The following is a 16146-nucleotide window of genomic DNA, read 5'->3' as shown; positions in this document are numbered from 1 at the left end:
CTAATTCAAACATTTTCATCCAGAATGCTGAAGTCCTTCCCAGTGTGTCTTCAATTTTGACCTGAAAGTGCTTGAGGAGTCTGCAGATATTGGGAGTGGTATAAGCCACAGCGAGATCCAGAAAGTAGGCACAGCAGCCTGTAAATCCATCAAAAAGCCTTGTGTATTAGGTGTTTTTTTTAAGCTTATGTAATACATACTTGACTGAGTTCAGCCACACATCCGTTTATTCAGTTGGCTAGGTTGGGGAGTTTCTGAGATTCGGTTTCTGTTATTACGACTATTTTGTAGTAGGAAGTTGAAAGTAAGAAATGATCATGAATAGAGGAATAGGAACCTGATACTCTGCCATTCTTCCTCCTTAGTTAAATCATAGTCATCACACTGTAGAGCTGGATTCCTTACCTGCTTGCTCCTCTGCTTCTACACCCGCCACCCCCAGGATGTTCTGACTTTTCTGGGAGAAGAAGAAGGTGCCCCATCCAGGAGCATTTTAGTGAATAGTCTAACTACTCTATTCCCACATAGAAGGCCACCCTGACTTAATCAAATACTTGTTTTCAGTATTTACCTAGGGAGGTTTCATTGGATTATCAGGGATACCCCTGTTGCCCAGTGTTTGTCATTGGCTTGGTAGAAATTTCAGCTTGTTGGTTATTTTGGATAACTGCTCTGAGACATTTAACTCTCCCTTTTCTGATATGTATTTGACTAAAGTACATAACACTGGGATTATAGTTTCGTTCTAAGGACCCGGTGCTTAAGTCCTCTTGGTCTGTTCTTTGTTGAATAAGCAGACAGGATTTGAAGACCCATACTGAGCTTGAAGCTGTTTGGTGGCATTGAGACTAATGCTAGAGTTAGAGCAATATAACTGAGATCAGAGTGTTTTTGGCTGAATAAAAAGGTTCCACTTTTACTCTTTTTTTTTTTCCATGAATGTAACTAGAAATGGACTGAAATCACTTAATCAAATTAATTTCAAATGTTTGAATGTTGATGTGTCTGTTCTTAAAAGAAAAAAACTTCATCCAGTACTTTCTTTTGCATTCATAATTTCAAGGAAATCACTCTTAACAGTACTGCAGTGTGGTTTGGTGTCAGCAACCAGCTGACGAACACTCTATTTCCCTCGCTTTGACTTCTGCAAGATTCTAAACCATCATTTCTTTATCAGAAACTACTTAAATGGTTTTATTTGCAGATGAACTTTATTAGGCTGCCTCTTTCTGGCAGAGGTCTCTAACCCTAAGCCTGAGGATAGTAGACCACTGCATGTGGAGGTCAAACTTTCTATTCAGTTCATACGTTTTTTTCTTTTCTGTATTATACAGTAGGACTATACAGTTCTAAATACTTCAGTTGCCAGTTGAAGAAAGAAGGGTCTCTTAGAGATATATCAGACAGATAAAATTCATGTGTAAGATAATAGCAGAAAGAGCGGTAATTACAAAGATGCTTAGTGCAGCATGCTATTAATAATTTATATATAAATTAAGTCACAACCTGCAGCAGTCTGAGATTAATTTGAATTGCACTGCATGCTGTGTCACATATGACATCCAATATAGGGTTATATACTACATGCTTTCATTTAGAGTAGAACATGTAAATATAAGCACTAAGTATTGGTGGATATTCCAGTTGCTTAAATCCAAGTATTGATTCCCTTATACAGAAAATTAAGTTTTGTGTACTTGTCTGACATACAGCTTTGGAGAAGAAACTGATTTTCTTTCTCATCAGTTGTCTGATAAGCCTCACAGTGTTAAGATCTGGGCCATGTTTTTAATTTATTTAAGTTGCATTTACTAAGCATTCTCCCGTTGTTTCGACATCTGTCAATCACTCTTATGAACTGTATAAAAATAAATTGGGACTTTCTGCACCATGGTTTTTTATACATTGCAAACTTCCTGGAATCTATGAACACCCGTCTGTGCTACATACTTGATTGCTGAACCGTGTTAGTTGTTTGGAAAACATGTTCAAGGAAACAAACTGTGTTTCTCCATACTCATTTCTTAAAGCAAAATATAAGTTTTAAACAGCTTTTTAATTACTCTAAATTGCAGAACGATGGCCTCAGAGGAGCAGGTCTGGCCAGTCCCAATGAAGGCAATTGGAGCACAAAATCTTTTGACAATGCCTGGAGGAGTGACCAAATCAGGGTATCTTCATAAAAAAGGAGGCACTCAGCTGCAGATCTTGAAGTGTAAGTTGAATAAGGTATTAACTAAATTAAATGTCATTGTTTTAAATGCTTGCCTTTGGGGCCATAAACATATTTCGTGTTAGCAAGCTCTTTAATAAAGCCCTTCTTTCACTTACTTTGTCTGTATTGGACTGAAATTTTACTGGAATATACATATAAAATACCGATGCTGACAGATTTGTTTTAATTGTTCTGGAACTAAATCTTCAATGAAAGTGTTGTGGTTCATTTTCTTGTGTTCAGTTAAATCTCTTGTCAAGACCATTTTCTTGTGTTCAGTTAAATCTCTTGTCAAGACCTTCAAAAGTAAGATTTTCAGGAGTAGAGATGTATCAATTTCAAATATGTTTTCTGAAAGAAATTAGTACTCAGCTTTCTCTCCAGCTGGAATGCATCTGTTGTACTGAAAAAATATCCCCATCTCCTGCTCTCTGTGAAATGGAAATTTTCTTATTGCCAAGATTAGGCTGTATTTAATAACAGTAATTGCTTCTGGAATCAGAATCCATTTACAAGAAGAAATTTAAGGCTTTAGGTTTATTTATATTCTCTTCATTTGCTATACCTGTTTACAATGAAACTATACAATTAAGAACAAAGATTACTATTACTGCCTTTATCAAAGGAAGAAAGAGTGTTGGCACTTGACTGTTTAGAAAAGAAAACACTGTTTTATTGCCAGCTTTATGTACCTGAGATGAAGGAAGAGAGGAAAATACTGTAATGGTTTTGCGGTGAACACAAATACGTAATTTTTTAGCCTGTGGCTGCATTCCTTTCATCTTGTTTCAGGGTGCACTCAGCTTAGCTTATTCTGGTAAAAGAACATAGATGAAGGTCAGACCTGCATTCTCTTATGTCCCTTTTGCAGTTGTCAGATCAGCTGCCTCTCAAATGCAGAAAGCAAATGCTACCCTCAATACTAAAAGCCTGTGAATGGACTGCTTTACTACACGATTAATGAATCGTCATCAGTCAGCTGTCACTCAACTAGTATATGCCATTTTGCAGTGACTGATAAATTAATTAGATCCTCTTAACTTTGGCAGAATTGTTGTTTTTAAGAATTTAGAAATGTGCTTGCATTGGATTTATTTTTTGCTCACTTTTCTTTTTTTAATCTTTTTCAGGGCCTTTGAGATTTGTGATTATTCATGAGGGGTGTATTTACTACTTTAAGAGTAGCACATCTGCATCTCCACAGGGTGCATTTTCTTTAAATGGTTATAACAGGTGAGTGCCATAGAGCTTATTTAATACCCAAGCTCCTTTTACTTAATAAGGGGGCTGTGGTTTTCCTTTCAAACAGGGTTAAATTGAACTACAGCTGTTGGTGTTAGGCACTCATCTCAAATTCCAAGAGATATATTCCTTTCAAATTGTATATACGATGTTTCCTGTGCTTTGCAAAAGTATGCCCTTCATCTTTTGTAACTTTTCCAGTAAAGCTGTTAAAATTGCAGTGGGTTTACTTTTGCTCCTGATTTAATGCAGACTTTGCACACACAGATAGATGTGGATTATTTCAGACATGATCTTTGATTCTAGTGATTTCAGTGACCATTAGAAAAAGGAATGTTTATGGAGTTACTCATTCAGTAATACTAGTCAGTGTCAAAACTAAATCGACTACAGGAGTGATAAAGGAGAAAATGTGCAAAATGTATGACTCATTTCACTACATGTTATAAATATACATATTTATATATATATAAAATTATAAATAACTACATGTTATTTTAATACTTGCTTTTTAAGTTGAAGACAAAAATACATGAACTGCAAGTTAGCCATTACTATCAGAATCTGATTGAGTACAGCATACATACAGGTCCTACTAATAGAACGCCAAAGTAAATTTAGAAAAATACTATTGTAATTTGATGTTAAGAGAGAACTAATCAGATACCAAATGTAGAGAATATCACATTATTGGTCCTAACCAATGGAATTTTATTGTATTTGTATACATGTGTGTCATTCTTGTACTGCATAGTTTCTCAGACTTTTCAGGTAAGGGAATGTTTTTATTAAAATGTGAGAGCTTTTTAACTGACCACAACAATAGCACATTTCATGGGAATGTAGTAGAAAACATTGTAGCTAATTAAAAATTCAAAATGAATTTATATAAGCAGCCCTCACTGTAACTTGGCTATGATGCTGGCTTCTATATTCAGGTTAGTATGAAAAATGCTATAGGATTTGTAAATGCTGGGGACTGTCTCATTGCTTGTACATGTCTGTATTATAGCGAGCTGTACAAACCTTAGCTAGAACTGGGGGCAGGTCATGCTTAGTGTTATGCACAGACATAAGCATTATTGAAATAGAGTCTGAAATGAAAGAAACTCATTTGGTAGACTGGGTGGTTGCATAAGGTTGTTGGAGACGGTCTCTCTAAATCTTCAGTGAACTTTTATTTTGTGCCTTTCATTCAATAGCTTTTATGTGTTAAGAGTGGGTAGAAGGTGAGAGAGTGCTGAGTTCACTAGTGACTCAGAACAAGTAGGGATACCTATTGAATCATTAGTACCCTCCCTGCAGTACCATGGGTATTTCCTACATTAACATCCTTATTATTCTTAAATTAGTAAGGCAACTTGCAGTTCCTTTTCCAGCTTTGTTCAGGGCTGAACAGATGCAGCAAACTTCAACCTGCAGTTTAAAATTAGGACTGGGGTTCTAAAAAGATGTGATATCTAGTTATAAAAACATTTTGCAGTTCATATTGTGGCAGCTGTTGGGTTATTGACTAGATTGTCTCTTCCCCCCCCCACTCCCAATCATCCTGATTAAGTACCTAATCAAAAGTCAAATGGTTTTGATGATCTTTCTTCTAGGTTTACAAACCAACTTCCCTAAATATTAGTGAGTCATGGAAATACTGCATTATATGGGGAAATAGGCAAGTTAAAAGTTTAGGACCAACAGCAAAGAAAGCCTCAGTAATTTTTTCCACTTTTTTTCCTTATAAATGCTATCTTGCACACAGTTGCTTTCCCAGACTGTGTTAGATACGTTTCTTTCCTTTTATTTTTTTCCCCAGAGGATTCTCAAATGAGAAAATTCTGCAAGATAGCATTTATAAGGAAAAAAGTGGAAAAAAATAAGCTGACTTTTAATATTAGCTCTCCTTTTATGTTCATGGAAAACCTGTGTTTTGATTTCTCCTCTGTGCCCCTCTGAAATAAGGATTACAGGGTGCCTAAATGCTTCCTACTGTAGTGTAAAGCTTACGAATTAACACAATTCATTAAAATTATTTACTGAACAGGCTTAAGTTCACATATCTATATATAAAGTCTGGGTGGTGGTTCAACTAGTGCTTTTTCTCCTGTCAGCATTTTTGCATTGGCCCTTCTGCCACTCTAATGGCAGAAGTGCTACAAAAGCATGTATGGATATTCTGGTGATGTTTTCCTGGGTTTTGGGGTTGTTTTTAGTAGGGCAAAATTGGCTGATAAAACCGCTTTCTGTCAGCTTTGTGACTTGCACAATAGAATTAACTTTATAGATCAGGCTTTTTATATATTGGTTGTTCTGTTTCTCAGGGTTATGCGGGCAGCTGAAGAGACAACATCAAGCAATGTGTTTCCTTTCAAGTTAGTTCACATTAGCAAGAAGCACAGGACGTGGTTTTTTTCTGCTTCTTCTGAAGATGAAAGAAAGGTATCTTTATGTGTCAAGGAAAACTATATTGCAAAGGAAGAAGAAAGTGAATCTTGGACTTGCCTGAAATCTAAATGAACTGGATGCTCAGCTGCCACTGAAATTTGTGTGACTAGTTTTTTGGGCTTCTCTGAAAATCACACCTGAAGTTCTAAACATTATCTTAGTGCGAGTCCAAATTGTGATTTAGGGAATGGCTAAAAGTAACATAGTAGATGTCATGGCTTTTTCATACTCCTGGTTTTATTTTTAGCCAAGCAATGAATATTTGCATGTTAAATCTTTGATAAAGTGGGAAATCTCTGACCCATAAATAGACTATGAACAAATACCTAGTTTTAGAAATAACAGCTTGAAATTCATAAATTGGAATTTTAATGTTTTAATACATTCTTCTAGGATTTTTAGATAGTCAAAACATTTTCACTAATAAATCCTCTTGATACTTCTGTAAAGTTACCATAAATATTATTTCGATGTAGGTTCCTAGGTGTAGCTACTCTAGCTTTACAGAGAACAAATAGTGTGTGTTTGTTTAACAATGTAAATATTGTTTGTTTGTTTTTAAGAACTGGATGCTATCTCTGAGGAGGGAAATAGATCACTACCATGAGAAGAAAGAAACAATAACAGAATTCAGGTATGAACTCTTAATCCTTATTTGCTTTTCTCCTTTCTGAGAGCTGCGAAGAGCCAAAAGCAGCACTACAAGTAATGTACTAACAGGTTCAATAAGCCCCAAGAATGGAAAGCCTTCCTAATACATATTTTAAAGGATATAATGACAGAAATAAATCTTCTTATTATGAGAATTTAAAATGTCAACTCGGTGTAAAACAAACACAAACTTTAAAATGACAGCAAACTATATGGCTACTAATTGTGAAATATGAATGATTGCTTTTGCTTTTCCAGCATTCCTTTCCAGTGCAGAAGTAGGAATCGCTAGTGTTCCAAGACCATTATCATAGTGATGCAAAATGGACTCTTTCTTTTGCAGTGATTCTGGTTCTGATGCAGACAGTTTCTATGGCTCAGTAGAACGTCCCATTGATATCAAGTATTCTCACCACTCAGCAGATAATGAAGGTAACAGTTGTAGACAGTTATAAATTAAGATTTTTTTTTTAATCCCCTCTCCCTGCCCACCCCAATTCTACAGGAACTACTCACATAGCTTAAATAGGTTTGATTATGTCTGATCCAGTTTGCAACCGAGAACTGTAAATTCATATTGTTAAAGGGATGTAGAATTGTCGTAATTTAGAATCAGAAACAAATATTCTGTACCATAAACCACTACTAAAAAGAAATGGTAACTGAAGTGATTCAGACCTTTCTAGGAGGTGTTTGACACAGTAGTAATACTTACTAAGGCTGCATGTTGGAAGTTGTAGATTTAGCAAAAAGGTCAAACATCTGAGTATGTCCGTATGTCATAGTGTGGAAATACAAAGTGGTCTTTATTAAATTTGATAATAAGACAATTAAGCTGCTTTATTTCAGTAAAAGCCACTTAAAGTATTAGTCATTTAAAAGTGTATTCTGAAAACTTAGACAATACAGTGAAACACTATGGAACTAGTTACTACTAGTATAGCCTGTGAAGTTAATTCACCTGTCCTGCAAAACGAGCTGTCACTCACACTGGGATGTTGTTGCATCTGTGTCCGTCGGCTGTTCAGTATGAAACAGGATTGATTGTCCTCCTAGTTCTGTAAGGTCTCATATTAGGCGTGGGAGACTGGCCTACGAGAAACACATAGGGTAACGTTCTTCAGTGACTTTCAAACTGAGTAACTTTTTAACTAAGGCTCCCAGACACTCATTCTGAGCATGGTTTCTCTTTTATTCAATGCTTGACATCTGTTCTTTGCTGTAGTTGCTTCACAATAAACAGTTCTGGCGGAGTGTATTAATTTTTTTAATTAGAAGTGAGGACATTACAGAAAGCCTGTCAGACAGGTATTCACAACACACTTTAGCAGCTGACTTCCTAGTCAAGAAACACATTAGTAAAATCCAACATGAGAAGCCTTGCCCCGAGGTTCAATGTAGTCCCCTTACTAGACATTTTCCCATCCACCCTGTCAGATTTCTAGGGGTAGGGTTGATTGGAACAAGTACTCTCATTTCCTGAGAGGAAATTCCTGACTATTTTTCCTAACTAGGACAAAAAAGGGGGGAGTGAGGCTTTTGAGGAAGTCCGGTTCAATTGTTGCAAGGCAGAAGAAAACAGATTCAGCAGCACTTTGTCTAGGGTTGTGGTTTCGGACCCCTGTGTGTAGGGGTGGAATGGTTATTTACCACGTGAATTGCATCTGAAGAAGTTTAGAAGGAGTTTAAATGTTTAAATTAGGAAAATAAGAGCAACTTTCTGATTTTTATTACATTTTTTAATGGATTTCCATGGGGAAATGCTACATATTGTCCTTGAAGCTCCTAACATAGTCAATGATGAAAAATTACTGCCTGGAAGCAGCATAATCTTTTCTTGATTATTCTGACTTACACTTAAAGGCAACATCAAAACCATTAGAACCATTTGTTGTGATGCTTTTTTCTGTTGCCAGAGCAAGGCAAAGGAATTAATTGTTTTGTAAATCACTAAGGTTGCTTAGGATTCTATACTGCAAAATCATAAATGTTTCAGTATTAGGGTTTTTCTTTTTCCAAATTGTCTGCCAATGTCTCCGTGTGTAGTTGTGTCTAAAAAATATTTTTTTATTAAAAAGCAGTAAATATTTCACATTCTTTCATGGTCCCAGAAATACCTATCAGAGTTTGACATGTTTATTTTTATCTGCAGATTATGACCAGGAGGAAGAAGACGAATCCTACTTGCAACCAGATACTCCTGACCTAGGGAAAGATGGTATGTGATTTCTTTTATTCCCCCCCCAAAAGGCCACCAATGGAGGTCATCTTCATGTAGAATGCCAAATCATTCTTCTGGCTTAGCCATGTCTAAAGCTTTGCAGGTGGTTAAAATAATTAAGTAATGCACAGGTGTCTAATCTTGAGAGGTATTTAGTCCCTAGTAATAGCAGTAAAAATTTACAGGAAGTGTTACATGCCTTGAAGGGCATGTTTTGTGGAAGATTTCCTGCCCTAGAAGGACCTGTATCTAGTCATCAGCCAGGAGGAGGGATAATGCTTTTAATGTAGTCTCTTTATTTTTAACAAAGAAAAAATTCTTTGCAAAGTCAACATAAGCCACACCTGAATAAAGGCTGCAGGATTTTACTACTTACAACATTCAGGATTGTGTTGAAAGTTAAATATTTACCCATCATTTTAGGTACTATCAGAACAAATGCCAATGAACTATCTTAAATCACATAGAAACTAAAAAATTTAGAAGTCTTGTTTCTTGGTGTATTCTTATTTCTCCTCAATGTGCCATGTTTTTTGGGTGTGTTCTTTGTGTAGACATCATGGTCCTGCCCCCGGCCTACCCGCCTCCGCCGGTTCCTTATGTCAGAAAAGCCGCCTTCTCAGAATCAAGGGCCCATTCCTTTGTTTGCAAATCTGTTGGGCCTGTACCACCACCACCACCTCCGAAAAGAGGCTTACCTGATATCAAACAAGAGGATCTTTTAAACGTGAGAGAACCCCAGTTACATTGCCGAGCTGAATCTAATCTAAAGAATCAGCACTCAAGCTGGAGAATAAGTGAACAGCCACCTCCTGTACCCCCTCTACCTCTTTTCAAGAAGCCTGTCTGTATCAAAGAATCATGCTCATTGCCCTCAGAGCCTCTCCCTCAAGTTCTCACTACTCCAGAAGGATGCGAGAAGCTAAAGAACTTAAACCTTTCACCACGAACTCCTCCTCCACTACCAAGCAGTAAACCCAAGCTGTCACAGTTAACCGAAAAGCCGGTAGACATCAAAGTGCCAAGAGAACATGGTAAACCTGGACTGTTCATACCACCAGTACTTCCAAAGCCCCCTGTGCCAGGCCACCAGCCCCCTGTGCCAGGAGTCAAGCCTAGACCAGAGAAGTCTTTATGTCCCCAGTTACAGTAAGTATGAAACTGCAACTCCACATCAGATTTCGACTGCATATTTGTATGACAGACCTACTATTTATCAAATCTACAATGACAGTTTTTCTTCTCTGCACCATCCCTCTCTTCCCCACTGCATTGGGCTTTTTTGCCTTAGCATTTGGTTTTTGGAAACTTTGTAACAAATTCAGCTTCTGAAATAGTTCTAAAAGAAATAGTAGTCAAAAAAAAAGAATTACACCAAAGTTCAGTAGTTCACTTGTTTTTGGGTGTCTCTCCAAGACTTAAAAGCCTTTGCAGTGAGTAAGAAGCTTTTCTGTCAGAACTGAAGTCAACTGCAAAAAGAATTGTAGCCTTCTACGGAGACAGGAAATGTGTTTCATTCTATATTAAGATCCCCTTAAGTAAGGGACTTGGGACTAGCAACAGTGGTGAGGCAGATAAAGATATTTTTATCCATCACATTGCTTAGCAGTTCTGAAGAATGAATAATTAACCGTGTTAAAGACAGTACAAGAAAGACATTGATATACTGAAATGAGTCTGTTGGAGGCCATCATGATGTTTGGGCTGCTGCAGCACATGACAAGTGAGGAGAGGCTGAGAGAACTGGATTCGCCCAACCTTAAGGAAGGCTAATGGGAGATCTTATTGCTGTCTACAACTACTTAATGGGAGGGTATGAAGAAAACAAAGCAAGACTCTTCAGATGTGCACAGTGATAGGATGAAAGGCAACAGACAAGTCACAACCAGTAAAATTACAGCTAAATACTAGGAAAAACTTTTTACCATGAGGGTGGTCAAACACCACAAGTTGCCTCAGAGAGGCTGTGGAATCTTGGTCCTTGGAGATATTCAGAACTTGACTGGACATAGCCCTGAGCTACCCGATCCAGTGGGATCTGCCTTGTACATGAGGTTGGACTAAGTAAGAGGTCCCAGCCTCCTTCCAACCTCCTGAGGTCCCTTCCAATCTAAATTATTGTTATTCTGGGATAAGCCCTAAACTGAAACTTGCTCTTCAGTTCTACTTTTATTATCCCTTCAGTGTTTTGTGTAATTTGTTTTGCTTTCCTGAGGACATGTCCTTCAGTTTTTGTTCTGTTTCTGCCAGGAGATCGCCACCAGATGGGCAGAGTTTCAGAAGCTTCTCATTTGAAAAACCAGCACTACCTGCCAAGCCAAACCAACTTGCTGATGATTCTGATGAAGACTATGAAAAAGTAAGATCAAGCAGATGGTCCGTTCTCAAAGACAATTATTCTTCTTATTTATGGATACTTTGGGGGGCTTTTCAGGTGCCCCTTTTAGGAAGAGGGAACTTTCTGAAAACATAGTGCTGCATGATTTTCAGCTTTAAGGAATGCCTTGACAAATTTGGATTTTAATATTCTTACAGAAGAAATAAGCATAAAGTAAATATTAATACACCAGTAATAAATTCAGATACCGATGGCTGTAGCATATTTGTTTAACAAGTTGCTAGCATTTTGAGTTTCCCTTACATGTAGTGATTTTTTGTTTGTATTTTCTTGCAGGTTGAGCTGCCTAATTCAGTATTTCTTAATACTTCTGAATCCTTTGAAGTTGAAAGGTAGATATAACTTTAAAACAGTTGCTTAAAAATCCTACAAAAAGCTGCTGAGTACTAACCCAGAAAAATCATTTTGTAGGAGGTATAGCTTGTGTTTGAAAACAAAATGCTAGTATTTTAATCCCTTTAATATGAAAATTGCTTTTTAGGGGAGGTAGTTCAGTGTTCCTGTATCAGTTGAGAATGCATAGTACTTGCAAAGTGATTTTGCTCCATCTGGAAAAAGTTGTCCTGCCAGGATGCTAAATGGGCAGAAAAGCCAGATGTTCAGTACTGCATTGCAGGTTCAGGTGCTAAAACAGTGAAATTCTATCAGATATGATATACTATGAGTTATTGTGACAGAACAGAGATTGTTTTAAGAATTTTAAGAACGTATGCATCCTATCTGATTCAGAAAACGCTAACACATGTAACTGCTGTATTTTTAGGGCATTTAAAGCTAATAGCCCAAGAGGACAACCACAAAATGGATTATACTGTATCAGGAACTCATCTACTAAGGCTGGAAAGGTAACTTGCAATAGTTCAATCTACCAAAAAAACTGTGGCAACTAATGATCTTGATTTAGAGGTATTGTATCTTATGTGTAGTAAAATACTTACGGACTCTTTCCTTAAAGCAAGGAAATCTGAGGCAATCGCTGTCATAACTCCAGTGAAAATTTTTTAGGCTGGTCAACTGATTGTAACTAATTCCTTAACAATACATTGACTTACAAATGCTTATGAACATAGACTGACTATGTTGCATTTTTATTTTTCAAGGTATTGGTTGTATGGGATGAATCTGCAGAAAAAGTGAGAAACTACAGAATCTTTGAAAAGGTTAGTAGCTGTACTATATATGAAGTTTGTGTGTGTGTGTGTGTGTGTGTGTCTGTGTCTGTGTGTGTGTGTGTGTGTATATCAAACTAAAAGTCAAAATCCAGTCAAATCCTGAAGGTGGGAATATTAAATACCTGAATTCACTATGGACTCTACACTTGCATGAGGGAATAGCTTGCAAAGCAGTAGCTGGTTTGAAGGGGGATGATGACTGAAATTTTTTTTCTAAAAACATGAGTAGGAAAAATTACTGCCAATGATTACATATGTTTTTGTTCTACAACAGGATTGCAGGTTTTACCTGGATGCAGAGATCATGTTTTTGAACATGGGAAGTTTGGTTGAATACTACAGCACTCACGTCTTACCTAGTCATGACAGCCTAATTCTTCAGTGTCCTTATGGTTACTCTAAACCAAGATGATGTGGCTGGCGTAACTCACTGATGCTGAGGAAAAATGGGCTGCCCGCTATCTGTGAATTAAAGTGTGGACGTTTGCCACTGTTGGAATACCTGTTGTTTGCACACGGAAACTGAGTCTGTTTCAACCATTTGTTCTCACTTGGGTTGTGTATAGACTGTGTTTAATGAACTCTTGGTAAACTTTGCAATCCAGATCAGTGGATTTTATGGCCCTTTCTTTTAAAAAGATCTGAACGGATTATGCTGTGAAAGCTGTCTGTGATACCTGCACCTTTTATAAAACTGCTGCTATTACTAATGTTCTCGGAACACGTAGGATGGATGTGAACAAAGAAAAGTTATGGATATAACCTGTGCAGAAAAGGGAAACTTCTAAAAGTACATCAGAATTCACTTGTGACAGGGAATACTAATACTCTGACTTGAAGGCATTGCGCCTTAAGTCAGTACTGGTGCTTAACTGAGAGGTTTTTTTTTTTTTTTTTTACTTGTATTGTTGATTTGTAAATAATGAAGACTTTTATGCAAATAATTTGGTTTACTATAGGTAAAGATGATCAAGAAAAGCGGCTTTTTTTAAAGCCATCCCATACATACATGTAACTTCTGATTCCAGTGTCTGCAGTGATCGCTATCAGGGAACTGTCCAGCTGATACGGGTATGGCATCCCATATATTATTTAATGATGAGTATTTCAGATAGGCATGGATAATATTAATTTGGCTGTCATGGGACCCCCATTTGCTAGTTCAGAACTGGATGGGTAGGTGCCACTAATATTATAATGGGTATGAGAAAAGAAAAAGGAGTGTATGAGTTTAATGGGAGGGGGTGGGGGGAAGTCACGGATACCCTGAATTCTGATTAGCTGTTCTCTCTCACATTGCTATCATAAAAGGTTTAAAATTAAATACATAAAAAGAAGAAATCTAAAACCCTAAGTGTGATGCTACAATCACTAATGAATATAGCCCATAAAACTTTCTGGTCAGTCTCTTGGATCAGGTTGTCAGCTCATCCCATTCTGTTCTGTTCTAGGGCAAAGTATATTGCCCTATTCTGTAAATTGCTAATAATTCTTCCATTATTAAAATCGCTACTTGGTTTGTAGTTGCGTGCAAAATAAAATCTGGTGTTAAGGTACTATTAGTACTGAACAAACTGTAGCATTAATGATACGCGTTAGGAGGGTGCTTTCAAGCTTTGTTCCCAAATATTTTGGGGGCAAGTATCCTAAAACCAAGGACTTAATGGTTATGTTGAAATTACACTATACATGAATTTTCATAAAGAGGTAAAATCTGTTTTAATGACCTTTTAAACATTTTTCTTAATTCAGAAGTACTGTAATAATGATTTTATCTCTAATAATGTTTAACAAGACTTGTAATAATTTTGCTGTAATTCCTAAAACAGGAGTAGAGGTTATCTAGTTTGAGTGAATCCATACCATAAACTTCATTTGTTTTGTTACCTTTACAAAGTTTATACATCAGTTTTAATCTTATTACAGTTAAATGGTCACAACTTTAAAAACCCGAACAAAGACATTACAGAATATTTTTTTTGTTTATGAAACATCTAATTATATCTCCTAATAAGGAGATGTAATATTAAGGCCATACATAGAACCAGAATTTTTTGCCTTGTTTCCTGTCTTTTGTGAGAAAGACACACACAGTATCAGTCACTTGATCTCTGCTCCTCCTGTAAAATGTCTTGTGAGCAAAAATTAAAGCATATGCAGTACTTAAATTTCAGATTCTGTTGGAGATCAGATATTTTAATAGTTCTTAATTCCTTTGTTTTAAATGAGCATACCTGTGGTTCAGTACTTCTCTGATACGAGTCGCTGTGTAAAGAAGGCTCAGCCAATGAGCCAAAGTATTAGGCAGAGCAAGTTCTGGCATCATACAGTATTTATATTTACTGTCTGCAGAGTAAATTCTGCTCTTTCTGGAAATAACTGACATCATTGCGTCAGGACAATGATACTTACAATATACTATCTTTGGGGTCCTATTCAGATACGGAATTGTAATAGCATTTTTTGTTTTGCAACCATATAATCTTAAGATTTTTAAACTGTAAAAATACTTACGTAATCTAATTCCAACATATGAAACATAACACTGTCTTTACCTGTGTAATACAAAATTTGCAAATTTGTAAATTTTTGTGTTAATTTCCTTTTTTATATAAATATATGTATTTCTGAGGTGGATAAACTTTCAGTGGCAGTTCGTCTAACTTTGTGCAGTCTCACTGACCTTCATGAGTGTGTGTGTTAATGCTTTTATTTGTAGTTGTGTCAGATAGTACTTGATTCTTCTGACTGTGATCGTCAACCCTGTTAGGAAGTAAATCTTCATGTAGGCAACACTTTCAGAAATTTGACATTCCAGTCACTGGACAACCATGACTGGGTGTGGAAATTACCCATTTTCCATTCGTTTCAAAGCTTCCTGTACGTAGAGCTGAGGATTAAAACAGTCATTTTATCTATGAACACAAAGTGCAAGTATGACTATAACAAAAAAGAACATCTCGGAGGAAGAGGGATGTGTTGAGCAAGGTAGCCCAGTCTCCAAAGTCTCCTCTCTGTGAGCTTGCTGGGGAAAAGAGGACCTTTCCATTTCCCAGCACCTAACAGCCCTTCTACTCAGAAGTGGCAGCATAGCTTAGTTCATTTCTCTGAGATCTCCAGAATACAGGTAGGAAGGTAGATGGGGCATACTAGGTAACCCCTTCAGCCCTCCAGGGAGAGGTAGAAAGGTTCTATACCACTCTGCAATCACTTGTCACCTTGCTCCTACATACTGTTCTAGTCTGTTGTAGGCAGAATTAGATGAAGCTAAACTCCTGATGTTGGAGAGAAGGAAGGCAGTGTGCATGGCTGATAGTCAGTCTCCCATGCCTCTCTTCTCTCCTTCACTACAACTCAACCTCTTACATAGACAACCTATCGCAAGTTCTTCATGTTTAAAATACTTTAGGGAGAAGTGTAAAAACACTATTTGGCATGCCAAAAAATGGAATTTGTGAGTTTGGGAACATGCAAGTCAAAATAATTAGTACCAGTTTTGGAAAAAGGTATGTGGGGGAGCGGGGGGATGCTTGTTTTGTTTTAAAGTCTCTTTTCTATCTGAACTCACAACAAAGTGTTACAAGTGATATTTGTGGGAAGATTGCTCTTTTAGGAAAAAATATTAGGGTTGTTTTGAAAATACAAGTTTCGACAAGGGACTGTCACTCAATAGATAGTGTATCATGAAAGGTGATCTGTTATCCAGAAAGTTATTCTTCAGTGACAATGAAGGTGCTACACACTGCTTTTTTTGTGTCAGAAGTGTGTGGACTATTGTCTAGATCAGAACTTAACAGTTTTTACAGGAATG

General features: G+C 36.9%; 1 protein-coding gene across 9 annotated transcripts in view; it reads left to right on the top strand.

Moving 5' to 3' along the window:
* The window catches only part of SH3BP2 (SH3 domain binding protein 2), a 93688-nt gene extending 78690 nt beyond the window's left edge, over nucleotides 1-14998 (top strand). For 8 of the 9 annotated variants that reach the window (XM_064511512.1, XM_064511510.1, XM_064511507.1 and 5 more), the window contains 12 exons: nucleotides 2076-2215; nucleotides 3346-3448; nucleotides 5770-5887; nucleotides 6457-6527; nucleotides 6888-6976; nucleotides 8697-8762; nucleotides 9320-9914; nucleotides 11016-11124; nucleotides 11440-11495; nucleotides 11927-12008; nucleotides 12264-12323; nucleotides 12610-14998. In XM_064511512.1, coding sequence (XP_064367582.1) covers nucleotides 2080-2215; nucleotides 3346-3448; nucleotides 5770-5887; nucleotides 6457-6527; nucleotides 6888-6976; nucleotides 8697-8762; nucleotides 9320-9914; nucleotides 11016-11124; nucleotides 11440-11495; nucleotides 11927-12008; nucleotides 12264-12323; nucleotides 12610-12747 — 1623 coding nt within the window. In that variant the 5' untranslated portion in view covers nucleotides 2076-2079 and the 3' untranslated portion in view covers nucleotides 12748-14998. The remainder of the gene's footprint in view (nucleotides 1-2075; nucleotides 2216-3345; nucleotides 3449-5769; nucleotides 5888-6456; nucleotides 6528-6887; nucleotides 6977-8696; nucleotides 8763-9319; nucleotides 9915-11015; nucleotides 11125-11439; nucleotides 11496-11926; nucleotides 12009-12263; nucleotides 12324-12609) is intronic. The other variant, XM_026112774.2, reaches the window with a different exon arrangement.
* The last annotated feature ends 1148 nt before the right edge of the window (nucleotides 14999-16146 follow it).

Source organism: Dromaius novaehollandiae, chromosome 4 (assembly GCF_036370855.1).
Source record: "Dromaius novaehollandiae isolate bDroNov1 chromosome 4, bDroNov1.hap1, whole genome shotgun sequence".
Classification (NCBI taxonomy): domain Eukaryota; kingdom Metazoa; phylum Chordata; class Aves; order Casuariiformes; family Dromaiidae; genus Dromaius; species Dromaius novaehollandiae.
The sequence above is the reverse complement of the archived record's forward strand: the minus strand, read 5'-3'. Positions and strand labels throughout refer to the sequence as shown.